Genomic DNA, 19890 nt, shown 5'->3' with positions numbered 1-19890 from the left:
AGGCATTTCCTATTATAGTTATAAATTTGTTGCTTTCGGTGAGACTTTTCTCTGTCTTGAACTCTCCGATAATCCTGGACTTCTCGCCATGGAAGTAATTTTTTGGGAAGGATGCAAAGTTGTGTTTTAAGTTTCCTTCCCATCAACAGTTCTGTTGGTGCTAATCCACATAGCAATGGTGTAGATCTGTAGTTTAGGAGTGCTGTTTGAGAATCTTCATTCTTCTTTAACATTGCTTTGATAGTTCTGACTCCTCTCTCAGCTTCACCATTAGATTGAGGATATCTAGGGGAACTGATGTACAAATCCAGTTTTTCTGCAAAGTGCATGAAATAGTAATTTGCAAATTGTGGTCCATTATCAGAAACTATCTGCTCAGGTATTCTTAGTGTTGCAAAGATCTCCTGTAACACTCGAATGGCTGCCTCAGTTGTTGCTGTGTACCTCAATCCACCTTGAAAAATAATCAATGACAATCGATTAAACGTGAATAGATCCATCCCCAGACATTCCCATGGTCTGGTTGGGAATTGGGTGGAGATAAGGGGTTCCCTCTGATTCTGTCTGTGCCTCCACGTACCTGGCAATTAGAAATCATATAGATATAGATCTCTCGATATTCCCAGCCACCACACGGACGACTGAGCCCATGCTCTACATTTCGTATACTCATGTGGCCCTGGTGTATTTTCTCCAAGATGTTTACCCGCAGTGAGTCCGGAATCACCAGCCTCTCATCATATACCAGCAAATCATCCACAATAGTAAAGTACCTTCCGTGTTCAAAGAAGATTTTCATCTTCTCCTTACCACTGGGATGTTACTGTGACCAACCATGCCTGCAATATTGACGGAGATACATACATTCCTCATCTTGCATCTGAACATGACGAATTTCTTGGAACCTTTTTGAACTTGCTGGCCATTGTGATGCATTGAACTGAGAATATGACACAATTTCATTAATAAAGTTAACATCCTGTTGTGTAGGATGGTCAACAGTAGCTCGGAACAATGTATCTGCTGTTGTTTGTTGCTTGCCCTGCACTTATACCATTTCGTATGTGAATATCATTGGCCTCAACCGGAATCTCTGGATTCTCGGAGGCATCTTAGTGAGTTCCTTTACATCAAGCAAGGAAATTAGGGGTTTGTGGTCCATCTCTATGCCAACCTTTAAGCCAATAATATAATCTGAGAACTTTTCACAAGCCCATGTGACTGTGAGAGCTTCTTTCTCGATGATGGCGTACCTCGTCTCAGTTTCAGACAATGCTCGTGCCACATAGTAAACCAGTTATTGACATCCATATGTCTGTTCTTGAAAACGGACTGCCCCTATCCCTGTAGATGAGGTGTCTGCTGCAATTGTGGTTGGTAATGAGGGGTTATAATGTGCTAAGATATCCAGCGAAATCAGCATCTCCTTGACCCTTTGAAATGCTTGCTCCTGATGTGCATTCCAACACCATCTTTGAGCTTTCCTTAGCAGATGTTGTAAGGGTTCAGTAACCTGCGTTAGATTGGGTAAAAGTTTTGCCTACTGATTAACTATTCCAGGGAATTGTTGAAGATCTTGGACAGGCGTAGGAAGTGGGAATTCACTTATGGCTGTCATCTTTTGTGGGTCTCCCATTATGCTGTTGCTCCTGACAATGTGCCCTAGGAAATGAATAGACATTTTTGAGAATTCACACTTTTCATTAAGTGTCAGGCCTTCTTGTAGACGATTCAAAACTGCTCTAACCCTCAGGTCATGTTTTTCAATGGATTCACTGTAGACTAAGATCTCATCCATATGGCATACTACTCCTTTAAAGTCCTATAGAACATTTGACATAGTCCTTTGGAATGTTTCCTGTGCTGATGTTATACCAAATGGTAAATGATTAAAATAAAATCTTCCGAACGGAGTAATGAGGGTTGTCAATAACCTTGACTTCTGGTCCAATGGAACTTGCCAAAAGCCACTATTCGCATCAAGCTTTGTGAACATGGTACTTCTGCATAACATTGTCAAGCTTTCGTCTACTGGACCTTGGATGAACTTCTCTTGCCACAGCCTTGTTAAGTTAAGTCTACACAAATGCGAAGATTACCATTAGGTTTAGGAACTGGAACCATTCCCAAACACCATTCTGTAAGATCAGTGACAGGAGAAATGACTCCCATCCTGGTCATCTCTTCCAGCTGATGTTGGACTTGCTTCATTCGTGGGTGTGGTATCTTCCTAGGCATGAAAAGACATACTGGTTTAGCATCTTTCCTCAATGTAATGCTGTATTTGGTCTTCCTAGACCAGTAAATAATTTTGCAAAGTCTTTTTTGGAAGCGATTGCTGGATTCATGTTGCTTAACTTCTTCCACGTTTCTTATACGATGAAGGTCAATACAAGCTCTTCTACTTAAGAGAGAGAATTCCTAATTCCATAGAACAAACAGTGCTTCCAACTATCTGCTTTCCCTTGCACTGGAGTATTGCCTGTACCTTTCCCTTGACTTTCAGTTCAATCACTCCTGGGCCATGTAACTGAGTTTCTGTTGGTTGCAAGTAATGCATTGATAACCACGGTTTGTTATTTGATAAGACCATTACACTTGCTCCAGTGTCTAGTTTAAAGTTGCTGATATGTCCATTGACATTTTTATCTGCAGACCAAATGCCTGATTAGGATCATTGATCTCACCAAGGAAGTTTTCTGATTACTCTCCTGATGGAAATTATTCAACTTCATCAACAGCTTTATGCTTGAAGACTTTTTCTTTCAAACCTATGGGAGTAGACATTTTACTTTAGCACATCTTCCCAAAATGGCCTACTTTCTTACAGTGGAAGCATCCTGCTTTGTTTGCAAGACACTGTTCACGCCTGTGGGTCTTTTTGACACCACAGCACTGGCAGAGTTTTATGCTGTTTTGCAGTTTACAGTGTATTTTCGTTTCTTGTGCCTCTTTCACTGGCCTGTGATTAAGGAACTGTTGATCACTAGAGGTTTCCTGACCCAAGGTCTTTCTTCACCTCTCAGGACTGGTCTGTTCTTCTTCCAGTCCTCTGCTTGTCTCACCAGCTGAATTGCTTTGCCTAGGGTGAGGTCTTCCTTAGACTGCAATAAATCTGAGAGGAATTCATCAGCAATACCTACCACAATGTGGTCTCTTATTAATTCTGCTTTTAGTTCTCCATATTCACATCCTTCAGCTAGTCTATAAAGTCGTTAACAAAGGTATCGACTGTTTCAACCTGGTTTCTGGACCCTTCTGTTAAATTTTGCCCTTTTCAGAATCTTATTGCCCCTTCAGTTGAAATAGCTATCAAAGACTTTTAAAACTTCATCAAATTTGTCTGATGTCTCATTAATGCCTTGTCTTGCAATAATGTTGTCTGCTATTGCTCCAATGGAATACAGCAATTGTTAACTTGCTGTGCTTCAGACTGACTGTCTAATTTGGAAGCAATTCTGTATTTCAAAAATCTTTTTCACCAGAGTTTCCAACTTTGAGTTTGATTTGATCCTTCCATGTGTCCAAACCCCCCTGGTATTGTGAATTTAAGATCCATGGTTTTCTATTCAATTTACATTCTTTTTAAAATTTTCCCTCCAGTATTGGAAGTTTCCCGTGCTTTTCAGCCTCGCGCTGTCTCCCGCTTTGGTCGTCGTTTCTTCCTGTGAAATCTCACCACTAGACTATATTTATTTCTTTATTTCATTAAATGCAGCTTTGTAGCATTTTGCTATACTCTCTTTATTCCCTTCACTTAGGGTATTGAGTATTTGCAGCCTCTTTGTTTTTCTTCACTCACGTTCGCCATGTGTAATGGCACTGACCTTGGATCCACCTTCACTAAGGACTTTTGGTTTTCCCAGTACTGCCTGCATAGTGCCGTAAGGAGCAAATTTTTTACCCTCTTTAACAGTTGCTCAGCAGATCCCGACCACTGATTTGTTCTCCGACTCGAAACCTGTGATTGCTGGACCAGAATTTTTTCACAGATTACCCGCCTCTGTGGTGCAGCCTGTATGCCTCTACAAACCGATTCCCCAACTCTCTGTCCCTCCTTCATCCATGGAGCAGCTCTGGAGCTTTTTCACAGCCTTTTGAGTTCTGCAGTTTTGGTGCTTTTTTCAGGTCAGCTTTCTTCAGAGTATTTCTTCAAATTCTTCTAGGTGTTGTATAGTAAGAACCACTGCTGTTCACCATATTGTATGTCTGGTTAGTCTGCTGCCACCTATGTATATTTGGTTAGTCTAGCTAGGAGAGATTACTGAGTCTTCACTAATTTTAATTTAACTCTTATTACATTTTAACTATATATAGCTTTACTTAACTCTGTAGGACTCCTCTTAAGGCATATTGCATCTCTCTCCAGTCTCTCTCACATGCGATCTCTTACATCATCATTTTGGTAGGTATTTCTCACACTGTCTCAAATATTAACCCTTTCAAACCCTTATACTACAACATGCAGCTTGCATGTAACACATTTCAGCTTGCCAATACCAGTGAAGCAATCAGCATAGAGTTCAAGAATGTTTTTGTTATGCAAAGGAATCGCGCATGTGACTGCAATCATGAGATCTGTGGAAACTGATAAGCGTGTCACATTCTCCCGATATGACATAGAATACAGCTTTCGTTCTTCTGTCTATGAATGAGACTGGTGTTTCAAAAGTTCTGAGAATTTTCAGCAGTTTGTCACTGTTGTCAGGGAAAATTTTCGAATTCCCTTTTTTGCAGAGATTGGGGCAATCCTGAATTTGGTTGAATGTTTTGTCTCCCGTGACATTGACATTCCTGTGTCTATGAGAGCATCTATGTCCGAGCAACCAATATCACTGTCACACGTGGCTGTTTGCTGTGTCTGAGAGAGAGGACAAAAGTATGTTCGGGGTCATCTGCCTCTACTTTAGCTACATCCCCTAGTCTGTTTGATGTTGTGACATGACACCCTTCTGTTGGTATTGGTCTTAGCAGTTGATTTTGTTGATGAGTGACAAATACAAACAAAGTGGTTGGGATTCCCACAGTCCTAAACAGCCTACCTCTTATTCTGAGATTGTGTTCACTGGTTCTAGACTCCCTAACCAGGGGAAACATCCTTCCTGCATCTACCCTGTCGAGCCCTGTAAGAATTTTATAAGCCTCAATGAGATCATAGCTCATTCTTCTAAACTCTAGAGAATACAGGCCCAGTCTCCTCAATCTCTCCTCATAGGACAATCCCGCCATCCCAGGACTCAGTCTGGTGAACCTCTATAGCAAGTATATCCTTCCTTAGGTAAGGAGACCAAAACTGTACACAATACTCCAGGTGGGGTCTCACCAAGGCTCTATACAACTGTAGCAAGACTTCTTTACTCCTAGAGAGTCTCAGTGATTTCCCTTATACAACAGTGGACAGTAAACTGCAAGATCTTGCAAATATCACCAGTTCCAGCTTGGAAGCAGCCAGACACATAAAAATTCATCGCCTCAGCCACTTTCACAGCCACTGGCAATGTGGTTCTTGCCCTACTCTGAGACTGCAGTTGTAGTTGCAGCAGATAGCAGATTTCGAGAAAACATTCATAGTGAAATGCAATCATCTCTGAGGATCAGATAGGAGAATTGCTCTCTGAGCATCGTGGACAAATTTGGCATCCTGCTGAAAGCCCTTCTCCCCCTCCTTTTCCTCCTTCTTCCAGCAGCTTATCCTGCTCTGCGTTCCCTCTGTTCTTTCTCTAAGTCATGCTGTATTCCAAGGGGAATGGCTAGTAGTGCAATCATGTGTATGAGAAACTGGTTTGTGCAGAAGCCTTAAAGTCAGCAAAAATTCCTTCACCACCTGCCACACCACGTCCTGTAGACTTTAGCAACTTTAAACATCTATAGAAAACACCAAACACTTGTAGGATTGCAGCAACAGACAGAAGAAATCAACCAGCAACTAGCCTGTAAATAGCTGATGATCCCTTTAAATAGCGCTGTGGGGGCGAGGGGGGGGGGTGGGGGGGGAGGTTTTCCTGCTGCTGAATGCATGTTTAGCCATGTAAGGTTAAGAGGGGGCATTGGCTACAGTGTGGTGCTCCAAAATGGCTAATTGGCATCATGCTCTGCTTGCTCTGCACACTACTGGTAGACACCACATTGGTGAAGATGTTAGCATGCATACACATCACGGATGCTATTTTGGTTATGGTATTCTACATAATAAATTATGCCATCTTCTGGTCAATTTGAATGCAATGATAGCTGTAGAAGTATATCTTCCTGGAATAATACAAAGTGTTTGAAGCATTTCAACTCATGAGTAATGCCTACAACTGACTATTTCTCAGATTTACTAAGTCCTTTCAGAGTATTTTCATGCACACCAAAAGTGCAATGATACAACAATCATGGACTAACTGAAGGGTCTTTAAAAAATGAATCCTTATTTTTAAAAGTGAACAATGGTCCAAAATGGCCACCGAAGAAAAGGGGATTGGCCTTTTGTGTATTCAAACAGTCTGACAAAGACAAAGGACAAAACTTCAAAGCCAGTGGTGTTAATGAAGCCCATCTTACACCTATCCTAAAACGTTCCAGAATTGAATGTCTTCTTCTGAAACAAAGGAGGTATGAAGTAGCCACATCCTGGGCCATTGTGCAATCACCATGGGTAAGAGATGTGAATACCTCCTAATAGGAAGTGAGAGGTCACACATTTTTACCTTAAAAAAGACAGCCAGAGAGAGAGAGAGACTGACTCAGAAGGTGAAGCTGCTTATAACAGCTTGAATTCCAGCCAAGCCAGGAAGCACAGTGCTCTGCTGAAAAAATCTGACATCTACAGTATACAGCAGTGAGAGCTAGAAGTAACCCACCATCTTCAACAGAACCTTCAATCAAGAGAGAATGGATGCAGTTGCAACAATTTCGGGATGTCGCTGTCTGGTTATTTGAAAAATAAAACACAAAGGGGCTAAACTCTAATACAAATACACTTGCTGCAGTCAGGTAGGGAGTTGAATAGTGGGAATCACCCACATCACACCATGTGACCGTAACAGTATATACAGATTTTTTTTGTTCAATACAAAGAACTCAGACAGTTATGTGTATTTTGTTAAAATCTTATGTTAAAACTGTCAGCTTAGTCATTCATTTCTGGTGACCTTATGACTGAAACAAACTCACCAAATGTCAATTCTGAATACTTTGGTGCATTAGACTTGACTAAAGAACATTTTCTGGCATAATATACGAGGTATCACAGATTGCAATGTTGTCATAGAAATGTATTGTGCTGGATTCATTGAGTTCTACTTACACTCCAGAAGTCAGCCATGCTGTGGATTGTTTGAAAGGTGACCCCTGTATCTGCTGCAGTAGAGAGGAAGAGGTTTGACATCACCTTGGTGTAGTAATAGGCATTTGAACTGGTCATTCCATAGGTCACTAGGAAAAAAAGAGTACAGAAGATTACTAATATCAAATGCAAGCAATTACTATTGAATTCTTATCTATGTTCTCTAGTAGAAAGTGAAGGTTTTTATTTCTCAAGGAATCAAGTGCTAAAAGAGCTGTATATGGAATATATTTCCCTTCTTATCAAGCATATCTATATCGGCTAATCTCTGATCCCCACTCACATACATCAGTTAACATAACAACAGAGAAATTGGACAGGATAAAAATAGAGAGGAGATATTTAAACGATTAGAAGTGCTCAGGGTAGAAAAGTCACCCAGTCCAGATGGAATGTATCCTAGGTTGCTCAGGGAAGTAAGGATGGAAATTGCTGAGGCTCTGACCACCATCTTCCAATCCTCTTTAGATATGGGAGAGGTGCCAGAGGACTGGAGAATTGCAAATGTTGCACCCCTGTTCTAAAAAGGAGAGAAGGATACACCTGGCAGCTACAGGCCAGTCAGCCTAACATTGGTGGTGGGGAAACATTTAGAGACAGTTATCTGGGACAAAACTAATTTGCACTTGGAAAAATGTGGGTTAATAAATGAAAGCCAGCATGGATTAGTTAAAGGCAAGTCATGTTTGACTAATATGACTGAGTTCTTTGATTGAAATAATGGAGAGGGTTGATGACGTTAGTACAGTTGGTGTTTTGTATGTCAGCTTTCAAAAGGTATTTGATAAAGAACCACATAGTAGACTTGTTAGCAAAATTGTGGTCTGTGGGGATTAAAGGGGCAGTGACTTTGTTGATACGAAATTGGCTAAGAGGCAGAAGGCAATTTTGTAGACTGCAGAGCAGTATACAGTGATGTCCCCAGAAGTCAGAAAGTAGGGATCACTACATTTTGTGATACATAATCACAAACTGGTCTTGGGTACACCAGGTATAATTTCAAGGTTTGAAGATGACATGAAACTTGGAAATGTAATAAATAGTGAGTGGAATAGTAACAGACCTCAGGAGGATGTAGACAGGCTTGTGAAATGGGCAAACAGATAAAACTGAACACAAAGAAATGAAAAGTGATTCATTTTGGTATGAAGAATGAGAGGCACTATAAATTAAATAGTACAATATTAAAGGGAGTTCAGGAATAGAGAGACCTGGGGATGCATGTACACAAATCTTTGAAGGTGGCAGGACACAATTTTAGGACTTCACAGTTAATATCATAATATAGTAGTTCCTGTTAACATCACAGCAGCTTTGTTTTTGTAATGATAAGACTTGTTTCGATACCCAGATGGGAATTGAAAACTTAACAAGTTAGCTAGCTCAGGCAACCCTAGGTTCCCATTAGCTGATGGCAGGCTACGGGCTAATACATAATTCATAAACTGCAGAAACTAAGCCAATAGCAAGTTATTATTGAAGACCACATTGAAACCTACTTCACAAGTAGCAAGGCAATATTGGAAAGTTGCGCTGTAACAGCAACAAAACTGAATTGAACCTTTTAGACCCTAACTATTATCTAGTTGGTGAATTTAAGCTGCTTTTGGAGTGGCAGCATGGGTCAGTGGTAGCACTTTCATCTTTGAATCTAAAGAATATAGGTGTAAGTCCCCATCAGGACTTGAGCACATAAGCTAAGCTGACATTTCAGTGCAATAGTAAGGGGGTTGCTGCTCTATCAGAGTTGCTGTCCTCTGAATGGGATGCAAAAAATCCCTTGATACTTTCAAAGTAGGCCAGGAAGTCCTCCTGGTGTCCTGGCAAACTGTCTTCCAACAGCTGCAATAAAACTGATTAACTAGTCAGTTATCTCTATGTTGTTTGTGGGATCTTGCTGTGTGCAAATTGGCTGAAATGCTTGCCAACAGAACAGTTACTGCATTTCAAAAGTAATTTGTGTGATGCGCTTTTAGATGTTTCTGAGATCTAATGAGATGCTACATAAATGGAAGTCTTTTTAACTGGCAAGTTTAATCAGTATTCAGTTTTGCTAACTGTCAATCGCCATTAGTCTTCTATCCTGCCCAATAATCAATTGTCAATTCTGTGTTAAAGGAATTAAATTTGCTGATTTCTGATACTGAAAGTCAGCAGATACTACTTTAAATATGCAAATCCAGCTCCGATTACATCGTCAGGACCCAAATTCAATCCTAACCCCAGGGACTGTACAGGGGATCAATTACCTTTTCCAGCAGGCAGCCAGGAGACCTTCTCTGTTGCATTTCTGTTAGGAAAGTCAGAATACCTTTTCCTTTGCTATCAACTTAGAGTTGTGATTTTATGTAAATAAAATCCTTTCTGAATAGCATGGACCTACTTTTTAACTCAGCTGTTTGTGACTGTTTCAGATAATGTTCTTTTCCCGTTTGTGATTATAAGGAAGGTGTTAGTGTGATGAGGACTATAGAAAATCCCTGAAAATGAGACAGATGATCCTGTTAATTTGGTGGTGGATCTCTGAAACCAGGATTAAGGAAAACATGTGTTAAACAAGGAACCTTTCACAGCTAGATAGAGATTCCGAAAGCAACAAGCAAAATAAATAAAAATCAAGAAAGGCTCACAGTAATCAATTATCAGAAAGAGAGAAACATCACACAATGACACCTTACATTTCTTCATTCATCTGCTTAGAAAATGTCAGCCGTAAAAAAACTGCAGTTCTTTTCAGAAAGAACGATCTCTTTATCAGACACAACTTCTGCTCTAATGAGTCAGATATTCATCACTTTTGTTTTTGTTCAAACCAATGAAAGTGCTTCAGTGACACTGAGCACACAATTCTCAAATATTTGTTAGTGCATTTGATGCATGAATCACAGGTTCATTCCCTTTTTATTAAAATACAGATGTTTAGCAGTAAGTGTTAAAACATTACAGGTGTCTGTCAGAGATAGCAAATTAATAGTACTGCAGAGCGGCCAATGTACAAATGTACCATTTAGTGCATTTTATGATCAAACAGCATACATCACCATCATCATTAATTTTTCTCATAAATAAAAGATGTTTTAAAACATGATCACAAAGTGTGCACACATATCACCTTCTTGCAGATAGACATTAATTCAATAGCAGATTACAACAGACATTATGCTTGGAAAAAAAACACAAACACAATTCTACTGCTTCTATTGCTAAGGTAAAACAGCCATTCATGACCTCAATGCTAGTTGTGTATAAAATTGAAAATGCAATCTGAAGCCAAGATTAATTACAGTGAATGGATCAAGTTTAGTTTAGCATATAGACAAATTCAAAAGAGATGAACAGATGTTGTGTACATGTAGAAGCTGAACAAACATGAAAAACAATAATACGCCTCTTACTAGCTGACAAAAGCAGAGTATAAGGGCATTTTTAAAAAAAATCCTGAATCTATATAATACAACCTTATCCATGCAGGTCAACTAATTGTTGTTTTTAGGGTGAGACTCCTTTGTTTATAAATATTTTCTCCTCTTTTTCTTGAATCTTGCTAAGCTAAGGAGACATGTAATTGATCCCCAAGCTTCACCTATGTCACACTTAAACTGCAGTAGATGTGCAAGAGTTTCTATAATTGTTGGAACTACATAATAGCCTTGTAGAGATAACATCAGGTTTCTTTTCTCCACTACCCTGATACTAAGATTGAGATCATCTATCAGCAGCTTCTGCTATGTTCTTCCATTGCTTAGCCCACGAAACCAAGCTTTCCCCAAGTCTCCCAACTGCCCTAGTGCTGAACTCGCATCTTTCTCTAGTTTCTCTCCTATCTCCCCTCTCTGAACACCTCTTGTCCATGGGATCTACCTTCTGTTATCTTGACCCTATTCTGATTAAAGTGCTGACCTTGCAGCTTCCCTTCCTGACCCCATGCTAGCTGATTTTGTAAATGGTTTCTATGGTCATGTATTGTCCCCCTCTCTTTCAAATCTGCCATCATTACCCCTACTCAAAAAACCCACCCTTTGATTCCTCTGCTCTAATACCCCATCTCAAACACTCATTTCCTCTACAAGTCCTTAAATGTGTTGCCACTTCCCAAATCCATGCCTATCTTGCCTGCAACTCTCTGTTTGGCCCCGTCCAATCAGATTTTCCCTCCTGCCACAAATCCGATGCAGCCCCAATCAAAGTCACAAATTACATGCGTTGTTTGCATGCCTATGTTGCACCATCCCTTCTTATCCTCCTTGACCTGTCTGTAGCCTTTGACATGGTTGGCAATACCATCCCCTTCCAATGCTTATCCGCCATTGTCCAGCTGGGTGGGACTGCACTCACCTGGTTCAATTCTTATCTGTCCTGTTGTAGCCAGAGAATCCCCTGCAATGGCTTGTCTTCCTACTTCCATTATCTCTGGAGTCTCTCAAAGATTTATCCTTAGCCTTCTCTTATTTTTCATTTACATGCTGGACCTCAGTGACATCATCTGAAGACATGACATCTGGTTACATATGTATGCTAATGATGCCCAGCTCTACCTCGCCACCACCTCTTTTGACCCCCTCCACTGTCTCTAAATTGTTCGATGGTTTGCCTGACATCTAGTCCTGGATGAGCTTCAATTTCCTCCAATTAATCACTGGAAATACCACACTTTGATCCCCACCACAAACTCTATTCCCTCCCGTCCAATTCCAGCCCCTCTCTGCCCATTGTCTCAGGCTGAAACAGACTATTTGCAACCTCAGCATCTTGTTTGACCCTGAGTTGAGCTTTCAAACTTATATCCCCTCCATCACAAAGACCATTGACTTCAAGCTCCATAACATCATCGTCTCCACCTCTGCCTCAGCTTATTTTCTGCTAAAACCCTCAACCCTGTTTTGTTCCCTCCAGACTCTCCTGGCCATCCTCCCATCTACCAGGTTCCATAAACTTGAGCTCATCGAAAGCTCTGCGGATCTATCCTAATCAGCACCAAGTTGTGCTTAGTCTGACCTGCATTGGCTCCATGTCCACTAACACAATTTTAAAATTCTAATCCTTGTGTTTAAATCTTTCCACGATCTTCCCCTGCCTATCTGTGTAACTTCATCCTGCCCTGCAACTGTCCGAGAACTCTGCATTCCTCCAAATCTTATGCATCCCCCAATCCCTTCACCCCACCAATGGTGGCTGTGCCTTCAGCCGTCTAGGTCATAAGCTCTGGAATTTCCTCCCTAAAATTCTCTGCCTCTCTATCTCTTCCTTTAGGATACTTTTGTAACCTACGTCTTTGACCAAACTTTTAGTCACCCATCCTAATATCTCCTTCTTTGGATCGGTGTCAATTTTTGTCTGATTACACTCAAATGAAGCACCACAGAACATTTTCCGACATTAAAGGCACTAAAGAAATGCAAGCTGTTATTATGTGACACTGAGTGGAACTTGGGGCTAATAGTATCTCATCATTGGTGCTCTTATCCTTCTCAGTAGTAGAGGTCAAAGAAGTGAAGTAACCTTGGTCAGATGCTGCACTGCATCCTGGAAACCATAGATACTGCACCCACAGTACATTGATGATGGAGGAGGTGGATATTAAGATGCATTGATCAAGCAAACTGTTCTTTCCTGGATATTGCTGAGCTTCTTGGGCGTTGGTATAGCTTTACCCATTCAGGTGAGTGGTGATAATTCCATCAGCCCCTGATTTGAGCCTTGGAGATAGTGGAAAGGAGTCAGGAGGGGAGCCACTCAAAACAGAGTGCCCAGCCTCTGATTTGCTATTGTAGCTACAATGTTGATATGACTGTAACAGTTAAGCATCTGGTCAGTGGTGACCCCAAGATGTTAATGGTGGGGTCTTGATGCTGGTGGTTCTATTGAAAGTCACAGGAGATGTCTAAGCTTTCTCTTATCTAATAACCTATCTACATTTTCCTTTAGTTGCTTGTAGCCTATTCACAATTAGCAATGCTCCCTATTTTTGTGTTGTCTGCAAATTTTGTAATTGTGCTGCCTAGCCTCAAATCCAAATCAATTGTTTACAAAAAAGAGCAATAGCCCCAATACTGATCCCTGGATGACACCCCAGTTTACATCACCTCAGTCTGAAAAAAATCCATTAACTAATACTCTATGTTATGTCCTTTAGCCAACCTCCTATCCATGTTGCAATATTTTCATTAATACTCTGTGCTTTATTTTTATCAACAAGCATCCTATGCAGTATCTTATCAAATGCCTTTTGAAAATCCATATATACATCTATAGCATTTCCTTTATCAATATTGCCATATTATTTCCACAAAGAACACTTCAATTTGTCAGACACAGCAGAGGTGAAATTGATCTTGGGTAGCAGTCCAAAATGGGCAATAACGGTTCAGCAGCTAGTTTTACATTGGAAAAGAATCTCAGATGGTGTATAATTTGGCATTACTTTTATTGTGCTACCATCCAAAAACAAGTTTACCGCCTGTTTGTCTTTTACAAATCCAGGCTGGTTGTTCTTAATTAAACTATGCCTTTCGAGGTGAGTATTAACTTTATAGTGTATTACAATTTCTGGAAGCATCCTCCTACAGATGTTACATTGACTTTTTTACAGTTACCTGGTTTATCTTTTTGAGCAGACAGATTACATTGATGTTCTTTCAGTCCTCTGGAAAATATCTATCCAAGGATGTCTGAGTGCACTCTAGGATCTATGATTTCCTCTCTTACTTCCCTCAGCATTTTGAGACATTTAGTATTGGGTGCTGTTGGCTTTTCTACTTTTAAGTTCCACCATTTTAAGTACTACTTCCTTTTTATAGTTATCTTACATAATTTCACCACCTCTTTCCCTTTTTACCCTTCATTTCCCACTACCATTTTGAAAACTGTACTTGTTTCGTATGTTGCAAATGCTTCAGACTTATCTTTTGCACTGATGTGCTGGGCTCCCCCATCATTGAGGATGGGGATATTTGTGCAGCCACCTCCTCCAGTTAGTTGTTTAATTGTCCACCACTACTCATGACAGGATGTGGCAGGACTGCAGAGCTTAGATCTGATCCGTTGGTTGTGGGATCGCACAGCTCTACCTATCGCATGCTGCTTACGCTGTTTAGCATGCAAGTAGTCCTGGGGTGTAGCTTCACCAGGTTTACACCTCATTTTGAGATATGCCTGGTGCTGCTCCTGGCATGCCCCCCTGCACTCTTCATTGAACCAGGTTTGATCCCCCGGCTTGAGTGGGGGGATATGCCGGGCCATGAGGTTACAGATTGTGGTTGAGTACAATGCTGCTGCTGCTGATGGCCCACAGTGCCTCAGTTTTGCATTGCTAGATCTGTTCAAAATCTATCCCATTTAGCACAGTGGTAGTGACACACAACACGATGGACGGTATCCTCAATGTGAAGACGGGACTTTGTCTCCACAAGAGTGTGCGGTGGTCACTCCTACCAATACCTCCATGGATAGATGCATCTGTGGCAGGCAGACTGGTGAGGATGACCTCAAGTATGTTTTTCCCTCTTGTTCGTTCCCTCACCACCTGCTGCAGACCCAGTCTAGCAGCTATGTCCTTTAGGACTAGGCCAGCTCGGTCAGTAGTGGTGCTACTGAGCCACTCTTGATGATAGACATACGAACATATGAATTAGGAGCAGGAGTAGGCCACTCAGCCCCTCGAGCCTGCTCTGCCATTCAATAAGTTCATGGCTGAACTGATTACTCCACATTTCCACCTACCTCCGATAACCTTTCACCTCCTTGCTTATCAAGAATCTATCTACCTCGACCTTAAAAATATTCATAGACTCTGCTTCCACTGCCTTTTGAGGAAGAGAATTCCAAAGACGCACAACCCTCAGAGAAAAAAGTTCCCCTCATCTCTGTCCTAAATGGGTGACCCCTTATTTTTAAATAGTGACCCCTAGTTTTAGACTCACCCACAAGAGGAAACATTTTTTCCACATCCACCCTGTCAAGACCCCTTAGGATCTTATATGTTTCAATCAAGTTGCCTCTTACTCTTCTAAATTCCAATGGATACAAACGTAGCCTTTCCAATCTTTCCTCATAAGACAGTCCGCCCACTTCAGGTATTAGTTTAGCAAACCTTCTCTGTACTGCCTCCAACGCATTTGCATCCTTCCTTAAATAAGGAGACCAGTACTGTATACAATACTCCAGATGTGGTCTCACCAATGCCCTGTGTAGCTGAAGCATAACCTCCCTACTTTTGTATTCAATTCCCCTCGTGATAAACGATAACATTCTATTAGCTTTCCTAATTACGTGCTATACCTGTATACTAACCTTTTGCGATTCATGCACTAGGACACCCAGATCCCTCTGCATCTCAGAGCTCTGCAATCTCTCACCATTTAGATAATATGCTTCTGTTTTATTTTTCCTGCCAAAATGGACACTTTCGCATTTTTCCACATTATACTCCATTTGCCAGGACTTTGCCCACTCACTTAACCTATCCATATCCTTTTGTAGCCGCCTTATGGTCTCTTCACAAGTAAATTTCCTACCTATCTTTGTGTCATCAGCAAATTTAGCAACCATACCTTCGGTCTCTTCATCTAAGTCATTTATATAAATTGTAAAAAGTTGAGACCCCAGCACTGATCCCTGCGGCACACCACTCATAAATCTTGCCAACCAGAAAAATGACCCATTTATGCCTACTCTGTGTTTCCTGTTAGTTAGCCAATCTTCTATCCATGCCAATATGTTACCCCCTACACCATGAGCTTTTATTTTCTGCAATAACCTTTGATGTGACACCTTATCACCTTCTGGAAATCTAAGTACAATACATCCACCGGTTCCCCTTTACCCACAGCACATGTAACTCCCTCAAAGAACTCCAATAAATTGGTTAAACATGATTTTCCTTTCACAAAACCATGTTGACTCTGCCTGATCACCTTGAATTTTTCTAAATGCCCTGCTATAACATCTTTAATAATAGCTTCTAACATTTTCCCTCAGGCAGATGTTAAGCTAACTGACCTGTAGTTTCCTGCTTTCTGTCTCCCTCCCTTTTTGAATAAAGGAGTTACATTCACTATTTTCCAATTTAACGGAACCTTCTCCGAATCTAGGGGATGATGACACGAAAATTGGTGCTGTTGTAAATAGTGAGGAGGAAATCCTTAGATTACAGGACGATATGGATGGGCTGGTAAGATGGGCGGAGCTGTGGCAAATGGAATTTAATCCTGAGAAGTGTGAGGTGATGCATTTTGGGAGGACCAGCAAGGCAAGGGAATATACAATGCATGGTAGGACCCTAGGAAGTACAGAGGGTCAGAGGGACCTTGGTGTACTTGTCCATAGATCACTGAAGGCAGCAGTACAGGTAGATAAGGTGGTTAGGAAAGCATATGGGATACTTGCCTTTATTAGCTGAGGCATCGAGTATAAGAGCAAGGAGGTTATGATGGAGCTGTATAAAATGTTAGTTAGGCCACCGCTGGAGTACTGTGTACAGTTCTGGTCACCACACTATAGGAAGGATGTGATTGCCCTGGAGAAGGTGCAGAGGAGATTCACCAGGATGTTGCCTGGGCTGAAGCATTTCAGCTATGAAGAGAGACTGGATAGGCTAGGGTTGTTTTCCTTAGAGCAGAGAAGGCTGAGGGGAGATATCATTGAGGTATACAAAATTATGAGGGGCATTGATAGGTTAGATAGGAAGAAACATTTTCCCTTAGCGGAGGTGTCAATAACCAGGGGGCATTGATTTAAGGTAAGGTGCAGAAGGTTTAGAGGGGATTTGAGGAAAATGTTTTCACCCAGAGGGTGGTTGGAATCTGGAACACATTGCCTGAAGAGGTGGTAGAGGCAGGAACCCTCACAACATTTAAGAAGTATTTAGATGAACACTTGAAATGCCATAGCATGCAAGGCGATGGGCCAAGTGCTGGAAAATGGGATTAGAATAGTTAGGTGTTTGATGGCCCGCACAGACACGATGGGCCGAAGGGCCTGTTTCTGTGCTGTTTAACTCTGACTCTAATTAGTGACTGTTGGTTTATTTCAACCTTATGGTGTGTTCATACACAAACTGACTGAATCATTCACAAGCTAATATCAGGAAGTTCTACTGTACACATGGAATAGAGTCCAGATAGAGTAATGGAGGTGATGGGTGAACTTTTAGGTTATTCTGGATTGATGAGCTAAGATGGGCTAAATGATCTTTCGCATCTCCAATTATCTTGTGATCCTAGAACTCAGAAATGATCCTTACATAGTTATTAACTGAATTATCCCATATTTTTTCCTGTTTGTGATTCCGGCTCCATTCAGTGCCATTTTCTAACTTTTCTGAGAGACAATATAAGTGCCCATAGATGTGGTATGAATTGAAGAGTTCTGAGAAACTCTGCTTGTACTTTGGGTGTGGTATGTGCTCAACAACTGAGATTTTCATCTTGGTAAACTTTGGGTTGTCCTGCGGTTGTGAAAGGTTCTGTGTAAAGACAAGTCTTTCTTTCTTTTGATGTTTCACAAGTCATGATTTCACCAACAAATTGTCAGCTTCGTGATTCGAAATTCTCTTTTGCTTTTATTAAGTCTTAGGCTGACTCTTCTGGTGACTTCAAACATTTTCCAAAATTTCGTATCGCATTTCTACTTGGACTAAATCTTATTATGACTATTATGTTATCTTTTGATGTATCCAGGCCTTCAGTCCATTCGCATAGGATGTGGATGTCTTTATGACATATTTCGTGGGAGTGTGCTCACCATTTCTCGATATGCATTCCTAGTGAGGGAAATGACACACCAGGAGCATGCATTGTGAAAACCCCCGTTACCTGTACCCTAAACCTAGAGATCAATGATGTCACTGACCATTTTGGACATAATACAACAGTGGATTAATATCTGAACATTGAACTTGACTATTCAACCAGCATGCTTCTACAAAATTGGTTAAAATATATGTAGTCTGTTTTAATGTATTGATCTACTTCATATGTTTAAATGGATATATGTTCTCTACCACTCTTCCTAATTATTAATCTCACTCCTAACGTTTCCCTCATGTTGGTGGCTCCAGTCTAGAAGATGTAAATAGACTTATTGTGGACGTTTCAAACTCGGCAAAGCCCAGCTCCACTCACAGGCATATGTCTATGAGATGCAACTTAATTGATCCAAGCTTTGAAACGTTACTGCGACACAAACCCATTGTGAAGCCATGAATCTACCTCTGTTATACAGATCATATATAGTAAAGGAGTGTTACATGATTTCCATAGCAACATTTAAAAAGTACTCACTGAATAAAAGTAAAATGTCATAACAATATTTTATAATTTCCTACTATAGCAGTAAACTGTTCCAGAATCACTTCAGGGTAGTAAATCCAAGCTGATGTTGCTTAGTTCAATTTCTAACTATCTTGTCCAAAATGAGTCTTGAGATCAATTGAAAATGCTTCCGTGATAAATGCAATTGATAGGTGTGATGAAATGTTTGATGAAAAATGCTTTAAAATCACAATCTGCTAGACTTGAATTCACATTTTTTCTCCCTGTCTGTTTACACTTTTGGGTTCATTAAAATGAAGAATGACAATACTGTAAAATAGAAAACTGCTTTATTTTCAAAGTCTATGCAACCTAGCATGACAATAATCAGAGCATTACATAAAGCATTAATTAACTGTACCAACAGTACATGCTAAATCTCAAACTTAGTGAAGCTTCTCTACCACATCATCATGTCACTCCCATTTCCAACATTGTATATTCATCTGGTATCTTGCACACATACACTGATACTACTGCTTTCCCCAATATACAGCCAATACAGTTGCCCCTGCATGACTGCTCAGACAGGATGGAGAGCAGCTAGTAGGTATGTTAACAGCCTTGGCAGAGCTAGTTGTCAGTTTTGATTTAATGATAGAACCACTGCCTCTAAGTCATAAGATCATGGGTTAAAAGTCCACTCCAGGACCTGAGCATAATTCAGACTAACCCTTCAGTACAGTAACGAGGGACTGTTGGAGCTTATGTGTTTCGGATGAAATGTTAAACAGTGTACCTTCTTTATTGAACATAAAAGATCCCATGGCACTCTTTGAAAGAAGAGCAGGGTATTCTCTTAGAGGTCTGGGGCAATATTTATTCCCTCAACCAACACCACTAATTGCTCTCTCTGCAATTAACTCTCGGTCAAAATGAGCAATTGTTTCCTAAAACATAGACGAAATTTTGCGGGGCTGTGTGCCAGTAATGGAGCTTTCATTTTTGTTCATGGGATGCAGGCATTGCTGCATCTGTCAGCATTTATTGCCTGGCCCTAATTTTTTTAATTCTTTCATGGGATGTGGGCGTCACTGGCAAGGCCAGCATTTGTTGCCCAACCCTAATTGCACTTGAGAAGATGATACTGAGCTGCCTTCTTGAACCGTTGAAGTCCATGTGGCGTAGGTACATCGACAGTTAATCTTAACCTGGGCAATTTTAGGGTGTTACTGTTAACCTAAGCATCCTTTGGCTGGAGAAAGAGAAAAATCAGAAAGGCTTCCTGATGATCGGATTCAGTTCTGGTCC

At 40.7% G+C, this 19890-nt stretch overlaps 1 protein-coding gene across 1 annotated transcript in view; it reads right to left on the bottom strand.

The window, feature by feature from the left end:
* The window catches only part of LOC137380847 (polycystin-2-like protein 1), a 128742-nt gene that overhangs the window by 91262 nt on the left and 17590 nt on the right, over window positions 1-19890 (bottom strand). The window contains exon 3 of the mRNA XM_068053259.1: window positions 7292-7419. Within this exon, the coding sequence (XP_067909360.1) occupies window positions 7292-7419 (128 nt within the window). The remainder of the gene's footprint in view (window positions 1-7291; window positions 7420-19890) is intronic.

This window comes from Heterodontus francisci, chromosome 20 (genome assembly GCF_036365525.1).
Source record: "Heterodontus francisci isolate sHetFra1 chromosome 20, sHetFra1.hap1, whole genome shotgun sequence".
Taxonomy (NCBI): domain Eukaryota; kingdom Metazoa; phylum Chordata; class Chondrichthyes; order Heterodontiformes; family Heterodontidae; genus Heterodontus; species Heterodontus francisci.
Note: the sequence above shows the minus strand (reverse complement) of the source record. Positions and strands in the feature narration are given on the sequence as shown.